General features: G+C 58.1%; 1 protein-coding gene across 17 annotated transcripts in view; it reads left to right on the top strand.

Moving 5' to 3' along the window:
• The first annotated feature begins 766 nt into the window (after window positions 1–766).
• Ltbp4 (latent transforming growth factor beta binding protein 4) overlaps window positions 767–17278 on the top strand; it is a 29172-nt gene continuing 12660 nt past the window's right edge. For 3 of the 17 annotated variants that reach the window (XM_021251706.2, XM_021251705.2, XM_021251703.2), the window contains exons 1-18: window positions 2550–2710; window positions 4990–5048; window positions 5181–5319; window positions 6058–6167; window positions 10787–10978; window positions 11105–11352; window positions 11429–11531; window positions 11889–11963; window positions 12058–12180; window positions 12685–12849; window positions 13498–13647; window positions 13770–13889; window positions 14565–14696; window positions 14755–14898; window positions 15769–15894; window positions 16373–16615; window positions 16855–16980; window positions 17066–17185. In XM_021251706.2, the coding sequence (XP_021107365.2) occupies window positions 2565–2710; window positions 4990–5048; window positions 5181–5319; window positions 6058–6167; window positions 10787–10978; window positions 11105–11352; window positions 11429–11531; window positions 11889–11963; window positions 12058–12180; window positions 12685–12849; window positions 13498–13647; window positions 13770–13889; window positions 14565–14696; window positions 14755–14898; window positions 15769–15894; window positions 16373–16615; window positions 16855–16980; window positions 17066–17185 (2521 nt within the window). In that variant the 5' untranslated portion in view covers window positions 2550–2564. Of the gene's footprint in view, window positions 849–2549; window positions 2711–4989; window positions 5049–5180; window positions 5320–6057; window positions 6168–7340; window positions 7621–10292; window positions 10507–10786; window positions 10979–11049; window positions 11353–11428; window positions 11532–11888; window positions 11964–12057; window positions 12181–12684; window positions 12850–13497; window positions 13648–13769; window positions 13890–14564; window positions 14697–14754; window positions 14899–15768; window positions 15895–16372; window positions 16616–16854; window positions 16981–17065; window positions 17186–17278 lie in introns of those variants that run through there. The other 14 variants (XM_087209231.1, XM_021251704.2, XM_087209234.1 and 11 more) reach the window with 12 other exon arrangements.

Below are 17278 nucleotides of genomic sequence, written 5' to 3'. Positions count from 1 at the left end.
ATGCCTGTACATCTCAAGCTCTACTCTTTTTTATAGGCCAGGACTTTTAGAATACTGGGGGATGTTTGAATGTTAGGAATTCTAGAGAGTGTATGTGTGGAGTTTAGAATGTCAGGAAATCTAGAATATGAGAATGTTTTGTAGTGGTCACAGATCCAAAATACTGAGGTCTTTTTTCTTTTTTTGGTACTGGGAATCGAACTTGGGACCTTGTGGTTGCAAGGCAGGCACCAGAACCACTGAGCTAAATCCCCAGCCCCTGTGGTCTTTTTTTCTATACCAAGGAACTCTTGTGTTTCTGGAATGCTCATGATTCTAGAAGTAACAAATATGGAATATTGCTAAACCTAGAACACTGAAGAGTTAATTTTTTAAAATAATGCTAGGGATATCTGGGTGTGGTGGTGCACACCTGTGATCCCAGCACTTGGGAGGCTGAGGCAGGAGGATCACTGTGAGTTCAAGGCCAGCATGGGCTACATAGTTCAAGACCAGCCTTAACTACATAGTGAGACCCAATTTTTAAAAACAATACTAGGAATAAAATAAGTGTGTGGAGAGGAGAATCACAGGGAGAAGCTCCTGGAGTGCCAGGGGTCTAGAACTGATGGGTTTTTAAGTGTTGAGATCAGATCAGGATCCAGGGATGACATAGACACAATCCAGGAAAATAGAGATTGGAAGCTGAGGACTCCACATTCTGGGGGGATGGGAAGCCAATGCTATCCCCGGAAGTTGCTGTGGTGAGCCAGAGGCTGTTGCCTAGCAACGAGTATTGAAGATGCCCTGGATGGCAGGCAGAAGGAAGAAATTTCGGCAGCGCCCCCAGCAAATGCTCCAGCCACAGGGTAGGAGATGGGGAGAGGGGAAATGGATGAGGGACACGCTGTCCTGCAGGGCCAAATGAACAAGGGACCTAGGGGCCGCACAAGGGCAGGGACATGGAGCACATTTGGTGGGAAGATCTGGGCCCTCCACAGTCCTACTGTGTCAGCCCACAGATACCCATGAATGAGGCACAAGTGCCATGGTTACTGCTCCGGGGTTCTGTGTCCCCGGACGTTGGGCAGGCCCAGATTTCTAGGTGTCAGTGTGGGACCGAGGCGTGCGTTACTGTAGATGGCAGTAATGGTGTGAGTGTGGCTGTGTGAGTCATCTGTGTGTCTCACCCCAAGGGAGGAGTGAAGGAATTCCTCCCATCCATGCTGCACACCTTCTACTGGAAGGAGGAGTAGAGGATGGAGGGGGGCATCAGAGTGGGGCAAAGTCGGATCACTTGCTGTTCTCAGTCGAAGCAAGGTCCTGAGGTCAGGGCCTCTGGGCCCAGTACCCGGTGTGGCAGAGCCCCGTATACCCGGGGGCGGAGCTAACACTACAGAAATAGAAACCTTAAGAATCAAACTGCTGAGAGATGAGGCCTGGAGTTTAGAAACGGCAGGCATGGAAAGGGTGGGGCTTGGGACCTGAAGTGTAGGACAATTCCAACTCTCTCTGGGAAAAGGTGTGGCCTGAAGCTGGGAGAAAAAGAGGCAACTGGGGACGGGATCTGCAGCTCTGGGAGCCTGTGCCTTTGGGAGAAGAGAGGCGGAGTTTGTGGATCCGCGAGAAGAGGGTGGGACGTTGGTTTACAATAAAGGGAAGGGGCTGGACTTGAAACCCTGTGAGTTTGGACTTCTGAGCAGGACTTGGAGCCTGGAACCCAATAAAGGGGGTGGGAGTGAGGCCAAAGCCCCCTGTAGCTTGGGGCTCTTTTTATTTATTTTTTAACTTGGGGCTCTTAAAAGAGGAGGCCCTTAGTTAAGAAAGGTCTGCAGTTCTGGGAGTGGGAGGGATTCAAGCAGGGAGAGCGGTCTGGTACCTTCTGGGGACGGCAGTAGAGAGGGATGAGGGAGTGGCGGAGCTAAAGCCCTCTTCAGGCGGTGTTCGTGGGTCGGGGCGGAGTCTGGGTTCCCGGAGGGGCGGAGCTTCGGAAGAAAGAGCTGTCGCAGATGGCGAGCCTGGAGCCATGAAGGACAGGGCCTTGGGAAGGACCAAATCCTTGGGGAAGGTGTAGGGGACCCTTGACCTTCAAAGAGACGCGCCCAGTGCAGAACTAGCACTCCAGTCCCGAAATTTGTAGTACCTAGTTTGAGCAGCGGGCACCGTGGGGGATCCCAGAATTCTTCCCGAGCTGTGAGCGAGGGGAGCAGGAGTCTAATTTACGGGACCTGCCCTGCCCTCCGCATCCCTCCTAACTGTAAGAATCTCCTCACTTGAGGCCTGTGCTCCAAGAGAGGGTACACGGGGTCACTACCCGACTTCTGATTTCTTCCCGACGCCTAGACTTCCAGGGCCCCCGCCCCCGCCCAGCACCTGTCCGTTTAGCCCTGCCCCGCCACCTCCCAATTGGCCGCGTGGGGGGCGCTGGCAGAGCAGGGCTCTGATTGGCAGGAAGTTCTTGCAGGCCGGCGGCACACTCGGCAGAGAAAGTGAGTTGGCCTCAGGCGGGGGCGGGGGCGGGGCCGCGCAGAGCGAGACCCGCTGGACAGATGGCCCTCGCGGAGCCGGACTCGGCACTCGACACGATGCGGCGGCCCGGCCCCGGCGCCTGCCGCCCCCTCCTGCTAGGACTGCTGCTGCCGCTCCTCGTAGCCGCCGCCACCGCCGCGGACCCCAGCCCCAGCCCCAGCCAGGCCTTTGAGGTCTCAGTGGTCCCGGGCCGCCCGGCCGGGTAAGCCCCGCTGTAGCCCTTTCTGGCTTGCACCCTCTCCGTCCAGCCAGTCTGGTCTGAGAGGACCAGGACCCTCAGGTGTAGGGGACTAGGAACCCAGTGCTTTGGCGGGAGGATAAAGGGCCGGGGCCCTGGGCCCAGTTAGGGGCTACACCTATTTTGTAGGTGTTAGAATCCCCGGAGGGCTGAGATTTTGAGGGGAGGGAGCCCCTTCCCGGGATGCACAGGGCTCCTGCGGATCCGGGGTTTACTGGGGAAAGGTCTCTATTTGCTATGTGGGGTGAAGATTTCAGTTCTCCTAGAATAAGAGATGGGTGGGGCCCTCGAGCTAGGATGGAGCTCCCAGAGTTTCTTGGGTGCTCGAGAAGAAAAGGTATTGGGAAGTTCTGGAGGGACTCTGGGGGGAGTCAAGAGGTCTTGGACTTCTAGGGTTTGGGGATTAATTACGTTCTGGACTGGATTAATCAAAAAGGACCTGAGGGTTTTTCAAATAAATCCAGAAGACGTGGGCTCTAAAGTTGACGGCGGAGAGACTTGGGAGTAATTGGGAGGGGTGGGGGCGGCGGTCATCAGGTTTTATGGGAGTTGGGGATGCTCTAGTTTCCTAGCATTAGAGGACTCTAGGACTGAATGAGCTACCAGTGATTGCGCTGCGACATCCAGCATATCCTATAGGTTGGGGGGTTAGAGTCGCCTTTTCCGTCTCCGGGCGGGGAGACCGAAGGGAAATCTGGCCGGCACCCGCCCCCGCCCAGCCGTCCAGCGCTACTTTACAAAGGTCCGGGGCCAGGCTCCCGCCTAGGGTCTCTGCGAATGCGTTTAGTAACCCGAGCCGCGCCGGGGGCGGGGCCTGGAAGGGGTTAACCCGGAGAAAAGGCGGGAGGGATGAAGGCAGAGTTGGGGGTCTCGGAGGCTCTTCTCGGGTAGCCTCGTCCCCCACTGGACGCCCCTGGTCTGGAAGGGGTCCCCGCTCTGGATGTCCCTTGGTCAGCATCCTCCGCCAGTCCTCTGTCGCGGCCTGAGCGCGCACCCTCGTCCCTCGCCCCCTCTCAGCCTGGGGCTAATGGACTTGTCTGGGGGGCCCCTTGGTTTCCATGCACTTTTGCTGGAGCTGGAGGCTCTGCCACTGAGACCCTTTGGGACTGCAGTCGTCTCAAGGAACGACCCCTTCCCCCTGGTCAGGCAGTAAAGCGAGACCCAAAGATCAGGAGACGCTGGCTCCAGGTCACTCAGCGTGGAAGGACAGGAACGGGTTAGAACTGGAGCCTCGGGATTCCTAGTCTTGGATTGTGTCTCCTGTATCCTGTTCCACCTCAGCACCCTGCTACCCAGTCAAAGGAGATGAGGCGGTCCCCAGCAGCAGAGGCCTGTGGACGTGGCGCCACCTCCTGGCCAGGCCTAGAATGGGGCGGGACATCCTACACTGGAGGGACGTGCGGGAGGGCTGACAGTTTGTGCTTGGAAATGTACATGTTCTTAGATTTTTTTAAAAAAATATTGTTTTAAAGGAGTTTTAAACGCCGGGCGTAATGGCGCAAGCCTGTAATCTCAGCATTCTGGGAGGCTGAGGCAGGAGGATCATAAGTTCGAGCCTAGCCTGGGCAATTTAGTGACTTACTGAGATGCTGTCTCAAAATAAATATATTTTTTTTCAAAATGAATACTTTTAAAGTGCTGGAGATGTAGCTCAATGCAAAGGCCCTGGGTTCAATCCCCAGTACCATACACCGAAAAAAGACTTTAAATTATCTTTTCCAGAGCCGGGTGTGGTGGCGCCTGCCTGTGATCCCAGCACTGGGGAGGATGAAACAGAAAGAGCACCCTGAGTTTGAGGCCAGCCTGGGCTCCATAGTGAGTCAAAGTCAGCTTGAACTACAGTTATGATACAGCGAGACCCTGTATCAAAAAATTTGGGGGGGCCCAGGGATTTAGCTCAGTGGTTGTGCTGCCTGCCTGGAAAGCTCAAGGACCCGAGTTCGATTCCTGGTACAAAAAAAAAAATTTTTTTACCCCCCATAAAACCTTACCACCAAACCTACTTCATAAGATATATAAAAGTAAGTTTGCTTTGGCCTTCTCACTCCTGGAGATTGTAAGACTATTTTCCTTTTCCATTGTATAGATGGGGAGACTGAGGCATGCAGAGATGTGCCTCAAGTTAGTCACATATGTCTTTTGAAAGATATAAGCCTTGTGTTGGTTTTCCCTTGCCCACTGCCCTCCTTTTGGGAGTTGTGGGGGCGCTAGGGCCTGAGTGACTTCTACTCCCCTGTTTATAGCCTTGCTTCATGTCGATGCTGCCTAGGCCAGACTCCTAGGAGGAGCCGCTGCATCCGAGGTGGGTTTTTGCAGGCAGGGTATGGGAGGGAGGAGTAGGAGCAGAGGGGCTGGGGTTCCTTTACCTGGAGAGTTGGTGAAGGAAAAGACTCAGTCCCCTCCTTCCCTACTTAGTCCCTGGCTGTCTCCAAAGCCTTCTGCAGGGTCCGAAGCTGCCCATCTGAAAAGTGCACAGGCCCACAGCGTTGCGTGGTCCGGCTACCAGTGCCCAGCCCCAGCCCTGGCCCCAGCCTGGGGAAGAGGCAGGTGTCCCTCAACTGGCAGCCCCTGACGTGAGTGTGGGATCCATCCCCTACTACCAGATCTTCCCTCGGGAACACCTAGCTTTGCCACTGTTTCCTCCCTTTTGTCCTCTCTTCCTCTCCTCGCTCTTCCTCTCCCTCTCTTTCTGTCTCTCTCTCTCATTGTTCTAGAGATTGAACCAAGGCCCTTCACATGGAACTACATCCCTAACCTTTTTTAAAATTTGACTTTTAAGATAAGGTCTTGCTAAACTGCCCAGGCTGGGCTGGAACTTGCAATTTTCCTGACTCAGCCTCCCAGAGTGCTGGAATTATAAGAGTGCTTTACCATAGCTGGGCTTGTTCTCTCTCTCTCTCTCTCTGTCTCTACTTGTTGGTCTTTTACTATCAGCCTGTATCTATATTTCTTTTCCCTGTGGGTTTCACTCTCTATCTCCAGTTCCTGTTTTCTGTATCTGTTCTTTTCCTTACATCCACTCATCTCTCTGTCTCTCATAGTTACACACCCCATCCCTGTCTCTGTGTCTAAGTCTCCCCTCCTGTTCCTGTCTCCCTTTCTCTTCTCTTTCCCCCATGGTCTTTGTTTTTCTCTCCAAGTTTAGGGAACTCTTCAGGCCTGTTCTCCGTAAACAGATTAGGTTAGGGCTGTGTCGGACAGAGCTGCTACTAGAAGACTGTCTCCTGGCCTGAGAGGCCTTTGTGTGTTTGGGAGGAGGGATGTCAACCTAACTGCAGTGACAGTCTCGCTTCTCCATCCTACCCATCCAGGCTGCAGGAGGCCCAAGCTCTACTGAGGCGTCGACGGCCCCGAGGGCCAGGGGGCCTAGCAGTGCTTAAAAGGAGGCCCCTACAGCGAGCCCCCGCCAGGCAGGCCCGGGGTAAGAATATCCGCCCTTCCTCCGCTGGAAGGGGGGTGTGTTCCGGGGCCAGATAAAACCGTCTGGTTCCCACGGTCCAAGCGCCGCCTACCCGCCCCCCATTGTAGTTCAGCCCACCCCCCCCCCCAGGACGCGGCCACCACTAGGGACCCCAGCGTCCGGCCGTGCGAGGTGAGCCCGGGACAGAACTAGACACAGGCCAGAGGCGCTGACCCATCGGGGTGGGGCCGGGAAGCCAGGCGTCTGGGCTCCCGCGGCCGAAGAGGGGGGCGCTGGGCCAGAAGAGAGCCAGGCCGAACCAGCCCAGACAACAAAAGCGATTGTGCGGGTTGGTGCCTGCCTGGGCTCCGCCGAGTGCCCAACATTGCGGGACAGCTGAGGGCCAAAGGCTTCTCCTACCCTTTCCCGGACCCTCCCTCTCCCCTGTTCCCCTCCATCACCAGATCCGACCCAGGCTAGAACACCTTCTAGTCTCAATCACCCTCAAAAGTCCCCTTTCTGCTGTGGCCTTCAGCCCAGATATGTCCCCTCCTCCCTAAAGTCTTCCAGATGTGGGCCCTGGGCCAGATGTGAGGGGACCCCCCCATCCCTTTATCCATTCTGACGTCTTCCACCAGGTGTGGAGGGTCCTAGCCAAATGTGGCTGCACCTCCGAGTGTAGCCCTCACAGCCTCTTCTCCAGGATCCAGACCCCCTAATTCCTCCATGTGCCAGCCATATGCACCCCCACTTCCGCTCTCCCTCCGAGGTGCCACCTGGCTGCCCAGATGTGCTGTGATAGCTCTACCTGTCTAGATGAAACTCCTTTTCTCTATGCCTCGGGTGGAGGAGCAGCCTTTAGCGATCTCCTCACATGCGGGCCCCCCACTACTCTTTCTGAATCCTCTGGAAGGATTCAGCTGTCTGGGGAGGGAGCCCGCCCCCACCTGTTCCCGTCCTCATCGCTCCCCAGACGGCCCCATCCACTTGTTGGAGCGCGGGTGGGGGCCGAGGGGGCCCCCTCCTCCCTGCAAGTCTAGCGCCCAGCCTTCGCGCCTCTGGCTAAGCGCCCAACCCCACGCGCCCCCGTGCGGCCGCAGGGGAGGGAGTGGTGGGGAGGGGGGGCCTGAGCGGGGGCGCGGCCACCCTCCCCCGCGGGCGGGCGGCGGCCGGGCCCCTCGGGCGGGCTGGGGCGGAGGCGCGGCTGAGCGCAGCGCTGCAGCCATGGCGGGCGGCGCGCGGCTGCTCTGGGTGTCGCTATTGGTGCTGCTGGCGCAGCTCGGGCCTCAGCCCGGGCTGGGCCGGCCCCGAGAGCGTCTCCGCGTGCGCTTCACCCCAGCCGTGTGTGGCCTGCGCTGCGTCCATGGGCCCACCGGTTCCCGCTGTACCCCGACCTGCGTGCCCCGCAACGCCACCAGCGTGGACAGCGGCGCACCCGGCGGGGCGGCCCCGAGGGGACCTGGCTTCCGCGCCTGTGAGTGCCGGGTGGTGCTCCCCAGGGAGGGCTTCCCGGAGGGAGGAGGCTCCCGGGGGATGGAGGAGACAATCCTCCTGGGAGGAACCCAGATTCTGGGTGCGGTAGTGTTGGGGGATCCCTGCGGAATTTAAGGAAGGGGGCATCAAACTCTAGGTTTGGGGAGTGGATCCTGGGGGTCCGGATTTTGCAAGCAAGGAGAGTTCTCAGGGACCTGTGGTGTTCCACGTGAGGGGATTGGGGCCGGCTTTCATGCCTTTGAGTCAAACTAAAGATCTGGAATTGAGGGGTCCGGGAGTTTTGGGAAAGGGGGCTAAATTCTGAGCTCTGGGTAATGGGTCCTCAGGGCGGCTTGGGGGAGTCTTTGGGTGAGGGAATAGGAGAGCCTGACTTGGGATAGCCTTTGAGGAGAAGACTTGGGATGAGGAGAGGGAAGAGGGAAGGGCCCAGAGAAGGAGACCGAGGGGGAGAATATCTGTCTCTACAAGACCTGAGTTACAGGGGTCCCACGTGCACAGAAACGCAGATAGGAGGCCTGGCGTAGGGCTACCCCTGGGAGCGGGAGGGATCAGAGGCGTGGGTTCATCAGGTTCCTCTAGAGGTGGGGAGCCCTCGGGGGTTCAGGTGAAGGGGGAGGACCCACCACCTGTCCTCCCGGAGTGTAGGGGTGGGCAGGCTCTCCTTGCCCCTCACCCCCTCAGACTCTCTGAAGCGGGGAGTGGGGGCCCCTGGCGCAGGGAACTCGCCCAGTCTGGCCCCCAGCCAGCCCAACCCCGGCCGACGTGAGCTCATCTCCCGCCTGAACCCCCGCCCACTGCCACTCCTTCTCTCCTCCCCTTCCTCCCGCCTTCCTTTACTCCCTCCCGACCCAGCCCTAATATGCACCCGTGCCAGGCGCCGTGCCCAAGCGGGTGCCAAGCCCCTGGAGGCACAAGGAGGGGCATGTGAAGGAAGGCTGACCTCGGCAGGACCCCGATGTCCTCAGTTCCCCATTCCTCCAGGGTTCCATAGAGTTGGCCTGGCCCATGTAGTCGCACCCACTTGGCTGTGGGCACCCTCAGGGAGTTGGGCTAGGGTCCTTGCACACAGGCCAAGAGAAAGCAGAGAGATGCCTTCAGAGGCTGGGAAATGCCCCTGCATCTGGCTGGCTTCCTACCACCCCCATCAGAGACACTTCCCGTGTTGGAATTTTGCTTCATATTTCTTAAACCTCTCCTAGGCCCTGCTACTCAAGGACCCCCATTAAATGACCTGGAGTCCTGGTCTGACTCTCTTTAAATAGGGGAGTTTCTGTCCCAGACCCTGTCCTCCCTCCCACCCCTGTAACACTCCAGACACCAGCTCCTTTGGTGAAGTTCCCCCACCCTGCATTTGAGGTAAACCCCGAAACTGTGCCCCTCACCAGGAAACTAGCATTGTCCCTCGGTTACCTCTCCCTTCTTCCAGGAGAAATTCTAGATTACCAGCCCTGTGCAGTGGTAACTTTCCTCCCCAAAGGAACTCTCTTGCCACAAGACTCCCATTTTCTTTTATTTCCAATTGAGTTTCCCCACTAGTCCCATCAGAGACTCCTGAGTCCTGTCTCCAAGTCTTGCTCTTCCAGCTCACCCTCTGCCCAGGAACTGTAGGTCTTATCTATTTTTAGAGAACCCCAGATTTGGTCTTGATTAGTAGATTCTCCCTCCAGGAGGGTTCCACACGGTGTGCTGGCCACAGGAAGGAAGGGGTTTTCAGGGTATCTTAGAGTCCAATCAGTTGAGGCTCTTATGTCCTGGGGACTTCCAGGAATTCCACTCGTCCACCTACGGAAATGGGTCATCCCCCAGAAGGGACTAGTGTCCTGTTTTCTAGGTAACTGTTCCCCAAAAGGACTTGAAAGGCTCCTTTGGTTGAAAGAGAACCTGTTTCATCTGAGCTGGCTCTCCCTCCATCCCACAAACCTTGAGTCTTTGAATTCTGGAGTGATGCTCTCCAGCTAGTCTCTTCCCAAGGACTTCTGTCCCCTGACCCTTCTAAACTGAGGTGACTCCCCTGTGCTTTCAGTTGTGGTTCAGAATCCCACACACCTCCCTGGACCGCCGCTCTGCCTGCCCCCTCTTTCTCCTCCGCACAGCTGTTTCCAGCTGTTTTCGGCAGCCCCGGGGGAGAAAGGGAGGGGGTGCCCTCGAAAGACACGTCCGGCCTCCTTTGGCTCTGCGGTCCCAGGGCTCCCTAAGGATCCGGAATGCTGAGCCACCGCCCAGCCCCCGCTGCACCCCTCTCTTTGTTTACCCCGCCGCACAGCTGGCAGTGCCCCGCCCAGAGGTGGCCAGGGGCCCAGCGAGGGCGCGCAGAGGGGAGAGGAGGCGCGTTCCCGCTTGTTGTCCCGCCCCGGTGCTACCGGAGGCGGGAAGGCCGAGCTAGAACTCTGGAGCCCGAGTCTGAGGGGAAGTGGGCGGTGGGAGATGGGCGGGGCTAAGACACCCGCCAGCCCGGAGATGCGGTGGGAGGGGCACGAGTGAGCTGGGACAAATCAGAGCTAGGAAAGGGGGTGGGCGGGGCCAAAGGCTGCAGGTTAGGCTCCCGGATTAGAGAGGTGTAGAATCCTGCAGGTAGAAGGATTCTACTGGACTAGAAAGGGGAGCATGGCCAGGGGGCGGAGCTCGAACGTGGAGGATTGGTTGGGGAGGGAGCGCGAGCGGGCAGAGAATGAGAAGGAGTGAGTTGGAAAGGGGGGGTTGCTCCAGTTTGAATTGATGGAAGGGACCGCCGTCGGAGGGGCTGAAACAGCAAAGGACCCAGCCAAGATGACGGAATGGATAGAACTAAACGCTAAGAGGAACTGTAGTGTCCGGGCTCAGCCACTGATACTCAACAAAACAGTGGAAACTGCTGGAGTCCCGCAGAGTAGGTGACACGAAAGTGAAAGAGGAACCGGAGGGCTTAGCGAGCCAATCTAGTGGGCCGGGCCATATCGGAGGGTTGAACTACTGGCCTGGCTCAAGCAGTTGGCCAGAATTGGGGCGGGGCCACAGGCAGCCAGGAGGAAGAGGTTTACAGTGCGTGATACATTTGAGAGTCTGATTCTAAGGCTGGGGACTGCACTATCCTGGGTGCATTGTTGGCTGCAGAAATAGCTGCCTGGCACGTGCTCACCATGAGTATCCTCATTCTCCCCCCGTCCCAGTCCTTTGCCCTTTGATCTGTCACAACGGAGGTGTATGCGTGAAGCCTGACCGCTGTCTCTGTCCCCCGGACTTCGCTGGCAAGTTCTGCCAATTGCACTCCTCGGGCGCCCGGCCCCCGGCCCCGGCCATGCCGGGTCTCACCCGCTCCGTGTACACTATGCCACTGGCCAACCACCGCGACGACGAACACGGTGAGGAGAGCGTGGGCCGGGTCTCCTCCGACCCCTCTCCAGCGTCTCATTGCCCCTCCTTCCGTTCCTAGTCCCCGCCGCTAAGAAGCCTTGTAGACGCACTGTGTCCGCCCTGCCTCCCACCAGGCGTGGCGTCTATGGTGAGCGTGCATGTGGAGCACCCGCAGGAGGCGTCGGTGGTGGTGCACCAGGTGGAGCGCGTGTCCGGTCCTTGGGAGGAGGCGGACACCGAGGCGGTGGCCAGGGCGGAGGCGGCGGCGCGCGCGGAGGCTGCGGCGCCCTACACGGTGCTAGCACAGAGCGCGCCGCGAGAGGACGGCTACTCCGACGCTTCGGGCTTCGGTTACTGCTTTCGGGAGCTGCGCGGAGGCGAAGTGAGAATAGGCCGGTGGGGAGGGACCCGGAGTGCGCCGCCGCGCGGCAGCGCGCTCACCCAACACCTGCCCACAGTGTGCGTCGCCTTTACCCGGGCTCCGGACTCAGGATGTCTGCTGCCGAGGGGCCGGCATGGCCTGGGGCGTTCACGACTGTCAGCCGTGCTCGGAGCACCTGGGTAAGCCCCAGGCTGTCCCCGAGGTCCTGGGAGCTGGGGAGGGGTGAGAGCCTCGCCTCTCCTCCCATTCACAAATTCTAGCCAGCAGCTCGTGGAGATCACTCAGTCTATATCTACCCTTTCCATCCTGGATCCACCATTTTCTGACTTTGGCCACTCGAGTTTAAACCTGCCTCTGTGCTTTGGTCCCACCAATGCACTTCTCCGGTTACCTTCCCGACGCCTACTTTGGCTGTGCTCAAACCACACTCGATACCTTTTGGTTTCTCCCTCCCATCTTTGTCCCCGCCCCCTTCGTTCTCGCTCGTTCGCTCACTCCCCCACCCATCCCTAGCCCACTCTCTCCTCTATCCACAGGGACCTCCGACAGAGTGGGTGCCCCAGATGGACCTTGTCCGGCCGGCTTTGAGAGGGTTAATGGGTCCTGCGAAGGTGAGTAGAAGAGGGAGGGAGGGATTTCGCTCTAGGGGCGGGGCTGGCCAGGATCGGGTGCCCGACTCCATCTTGACTTCTTCCACCCTGGCAGATGTGGATGAGTGTGCAACAGGTGGGCGCTGCCAGCACGGGGAGTGTGCCAACACGCGTGGTGGGTACACATGCGTGTGCCCAGACGGCTTCCTGCTCGACTCATCCCGCAGCAGCTGCATCTGTGAGGCGCTAGGATTGGCTGAGGCTGGCTCCCAAGCCTACCCTGACCTCAGGGCACATCCCAGACATTGCTAGGCCTTTAATTCCCTCAGACCATTCCCCCCTCTCCCAAGTGCCTCTCAGTCTTAGGCCCCTCAGAACTTCTAAGACTCCTCACACCTGCAGATGATTCCCTGCACCTTTTCCAGAACCCCAAGAACTCCTCAAATATTTTGGATCGAAGATTCCTTCAGATTCTCAGGCTTCCTTGAGCTCCTCTCAGATCCCAAACTACTCCTCCCTCTCAATCACTAGACCTTCTTTAGACCCTGAGATTCTTCTGAGTCTCTCATTCAACCCTCAAAACCTTCTCAGACGCCCCCTAGAGCCCTCAGCTCTCCTTCACACCTCTTCAGATGCCCCTCATAGCCACCAAATCCTCCCTGGGACCATTCCACTACTTCCTAGATCCTGGTTCTGCTGAACTCCCCACCCTGGCCCTAAAGAATTTCTTCCCTCCTCCCAGCTCAACATGTGATCTCAGAAGCGAAGGGGCCCTGCTTTCGCGTGCTGCGTGATGGTGGCTGCTCACTGCCCATTCTTCGAAACATCACCAAGCAGATCTGCTGCTGTAGCCGCGTGGGCAAGGCCTGGGGCCGAGGGTGCCAGCTCTGCCCACCTTTTGGCTCAGGTGAGTGTCTCCATCCCTACTAGGCCTCACTCCCTGAGGGTCCATCTAATGCCACGCCTCCTGACTGAAGGATCTTGGAGTTCGAACCAGGCCACACCCCCAACCCCTGAGACTTGCTAGCCTCAAACTGGACTCAGCCCAGGACTTCTCCCACACACTTAGCCCCACTGTATTTAGGCTGTGTCTGCCAAGCATCACCTCCAGCCCCTGAAGTTTGCAACCATGTGCCAGCGTTTTGGCCAAGGCTACTGCTCCTGGGACACTGTCTTCAGTTTAGGTTCCCCCTTTAGGCCCCTCCTCAGATTCACCCCTTCCTAAGACACCTCTCTACCATTCTAGCTTCTGCCTAAAACAGCCCCACCAAGGACTGTTTCCTGACCTCCAGCTCAGTCCCTGGAGACTCCAAACCAAACCCTGCCCTTGACTCCAGTCCATCATCCCAAAAGGAGAAAAACTCCAGTGGCCCCATCTTTGGCCTCTGAGATGCCCTGTTCAGGGACACCTCCACCCCATGTCAGCACCCAAGCCAAACCCTTAAGCCACCTCTGCCCCAGCCCCGTTCCCAGCCAAGGTGGCTTCTAGACTCCTCCCTCTCATTCCCACCTCTTCTCTGGCCCTCTCTCTGCCCACCTCCTGTCCCTTTCCCAGAGGGTTTTCGGGAGATCTGTCCAGCTGGCCCTGGTTACCACTACTCAGCCTCTGATCTACGCTACAACACTAGGCCTCTGGGCCAGGAGCCACCTCGAGTGTCCCTCAGCCAGCCACGTGTTCTACCAGCCACCTCCCGGTCACCCACAGGTGAGGTGGCACCTGGAGGAGGTGACATTTTCAAGGGGCCACCCCAGCCCATAGGTAAAGGAGGAGAGGAGTGGGGACACCCTAATTCAGGTCTTAATTCCCAGATACCCCTTCCTTACTAGGTTTTCTACCTACCCATCGCCCAGAGCCCCAGCCTGACCCCAGGCCTGAACCCCGGCCTCACCCTGAGCTTCCCCTGCCCAGCATCCCTGCATGGACTGGTCCAGAAATTCCTGAATCAGGTGTGGTAGAGAGAATTGAGGGTGTTGGTAGGGTGGTACACAGGAGCTTTTGGGGTTGGAGATGTATGGCAAACATTCTAGGAAAGAACAAATAGGCAAAAGGAATGGGTAGGAAGAGGTAAGAAAGTTGAAGAGTTAGGTAATAGATTAGGTGTTGGAGTCAGAATTAGGCTCAAGGGCGAGGATGTAGCTCAGTGGTACAGCACCTGCCTGGCAAACTTGAGGTCCTGAGTTCAATCCCCAGTAGAGAATTAGGTTCAAATTCTGTTAACTGAGTAGCCTAGACTTTTTGAGACTCAGTTTCTCATCCTGTAAAATGGGGATCATTGTGAGGTTTCAGTGACATGTCTCTTAAGTATTGAGCACGAAGTTAAAGTGCTCAGTTAATGTTAGATAAATTATTGCAGAGGGCAGTAAGAATATATCTCAGGCAAGGGGTTGTAGAACAAAATATTTTAAGATAGAGAACTTGGAGTGGTACTGTGAGTTGATTTCAAGCAGAGGATCTGATGAGAATGTCCCATGGTAAAAGATAAAAGTGGAATCCCCTCTAAGATTGTTTTTGGGGAGGGACATTGATGAAGTGTTTTAGGTAGAGGACTTGAGGAGATTGGATTGAGATGGAAGGGACAAAAGAATTCAGAGTTGGGGGAACTTGGCTGACTGGACCCCTAGGTCCCTCCTCTGGCGTGTGTCAGCGCAACCCCCAGGTCTGTGGTCCAGGACGCTGCATACCCTGGCCCAATGGCTACACCTGTGCGTGTGACTCCGGCTTCCGGCTCAGCCCTCAGGGCACTCACTGCATTGGTGAGCTGCGCGGAGGCGGGACGGGAAGGGGAGCTCTCCCGGGTCAACTGGTGACCAGCCCCTTCGGTGTTCTTAGACGTGGATGAATGTCGCCGCGTGCCCCCGCTTTGCGCTCCCGGGCACTGTGAGAACACGCCGGGCAGCTTCCGCTGCGTGTGCGGCCCGGGCTTCCGAGCCGGCCCGCAGGCTGCAGAGTGCCTGGGTGAGAAACCCGCCCTGCCTGGCTCCAGCACCAGCCCTACCCGGGTCTTGCCCCTGCTCTCACTCCTGGGCCCTCCTCCGCTCCCTACGCAGCTCCAGGGCTACTGCTCCCGAGTCCCGCCCCGGCCCTGGCTCGGGTTCCAACACTTCGGCCCACCATGTCCTGCTCCCAAACTGGCCTGGTCTACCGCTCGGGGTCGGACTCTCCGCCTTCTCTCCAGCCACGCCCTGGCACCGCCCCATCGGCCACGCCCCTTTCCTATCCCAGACTCGCTTCCGCCTCAGGCTCCGCCTCTGTCCTACCAGCACTACAGCCAATCTCTTGACCACGACCTGATTCCACCCCTGTCAAACAGAGCCCCATCCCTAAACTGCCCCGTCTTTCTCTAGCCCAGCTCCTGTCTTCCCTGTTTTCGCTCCGTCCCCGAAGCTGCCCTTACCACTTTTGCCGTGCCTAGGGCCTAGGGCTTGGGCTCCCCAGTTTACCTCTTTTTCCAGTTTCCCTCTGCCTCTGTAAGGGCAGGGGACCCAAGCCTCATCCAGCCCTTCTGGCAAAATCCCCGCCTGTGATTTAAAAGCCTGCCCGCTCCAGGCCCCGCCTACTATCCCTGGTCCCCTCCCCCAGCCAATCGCTAACCCAACCTTGGCCCCGCCCCTCCCTTCCCACCCGCTCGCCCCTCCCTTCTCCCCCCATCCCCGGGTCGCGCGCGCGCGTGCGTGCGTGCGTGTGTGTTTTGGTACGGGAATCGAACTCCGGTCCTTGCGCTTGGGAGGCAGGCGCCAGAACCACTGAGCTAAATCCCCAGCCCAAACCCCCGGGTCTTTCTGGGAACTCTTGGCTCCAGTCCCAGACGCCTGGTTCTGCCCACAGACGTGGACGAGTGCCACCGTGTGCCGCCGCCGTGTGACCGCGGGCGCTGTGAGAACACGCCAGGCAGCTTCCTGTGCGTGTGCCCTGCTGGGTACCAGGCTGCACCGCATGGAGCCAGCTGCCAGGGTGAGGGACTGGAAGGGCTAGAGAGGAAAGGAGTGCAGGGCAGGGGGAAGGATAGAGGGGCTACGACCATGAGATGACAAGGAGGGATGGAGAGACAGCAATGGGGCAAAAGGAGGCTGACTTATGGGAGACTGAGTCCAGGTTCTGAGAACCGGATGGGTGGCCACTTGGCTACAGTGATCTGGGGAAGGAGAGGTCAAGTGGTGCTAAACAAAGGCTGAATTATGGAGGATACGGAAGCAGAGTGAAGAGAGCTGGAGGCACCAGAGACTGGCTAAGAGGACAGTTATGGAGGAAAAAGAAGACTGACTCCTGGGGCCTAGAGAGGAAGAGTGCTCTGAGCCAGGAAGGCTCCTTAAGGAGGGTAGATGATTAATGGGGGTGGAGAAGAAGGATGGAGGGGTCTAAGTGATGGAGACCAGAGTGGAGTGGGGTGGGGGCAAAGAGGAGCAGTGACCCTGGGCCCCTTCCCATGCAGATGTGGACGAGTGCACCCAAAGCCCTGGGCTCTGTGGCCGAGGGGTCTGTGAGAACCTGCCAGGCTCTTTCCGCTGTGTTTGCCCGGTTGGCTTCCGGGGCTTGGCGTGTGAAGAGGATGTGGATGAGTGTGCCCAGGAGCCACCACCCTGTGGGCCTGGCCGCTGCGACAACACAGCTGGCTCCTTTCACTGTGCCTGTCCTGCTGGCTTCCGCTCCCGGGGACCGGGGGCCCCCTGCCAAGGTGAGGATGCTGGGTCCAACCCTGCTGCACCAGCACTTACTGTGGGGACTGGAGAGAAAGAGAGATGTTCCTACCTCCTCCCTTTTTCAATAATATTGAAACCCTGGGAGGGGACAACTGAGGCAAGGAAGGCAACATGGAGGAGGGCAGCCTGGCAGGGCCCTGGCTCCAGACTGGAATGTGGAGGCAGGTGGGAATGGAGGCCCCTTCCTCAGCCTGACTGGTCCTGTCTGACCCAGACGTGGACGAGTGTGCCCGAAGCCCCTTGCCCTGTGCCTATGGCCGGTGTGAGAACACAGAAGGCAGCTTCCAGTGTGTCTGCCCCACAGGCTTCGAACCCAACGCTGCTGGCTCGGAGTGCGAGGGTGAGGCCGGGGAGGGAGGGAGGAGTGTGGATGGGTGAGGGGATGGGGGCTGTTCTTTCAAGGACACCTCGTCCCTGCTCCTCAGATGTGGATGAGTGTGAGAACCACCTGGCGTGTCCTGGGCAGGAGTGTGTGAACTCACCTGGCTCCTTCCAGTGCAGGGCCTGCCCTGCTGGCCACCACCTGCACCGTGGCAGATGCACTGGTGAGACCAGGCCCTGGCTATCACCTGGAACCTGAATCAGGACCCCTGAACCAGATCGTGACCCTTGACCTGGCCCACAATCCTGACCTGGAC

Source organism: Heterocephalus glaber, unplaced genomic scaffold, assembly GCF_053883595.1.
Source record: "Heterocephalus glaber isolate CG9 unplaced genomic scaffold, H.glaber_assembly_v1.0 deba00001002, whole genome shotgun sequence".
NCBI classification, from domain to species: domain Eukaryota; kingdom Metazoa; phylum Chordata; class Mammalia; order Rodentia; family Bathyergidae; genus Heterocephalus; species Heterocephalus glaber.
Note: the sequence above shows the minus strand (reverse complement) of the source record. Positions and strands in the feature narration are given on the sequence as shown.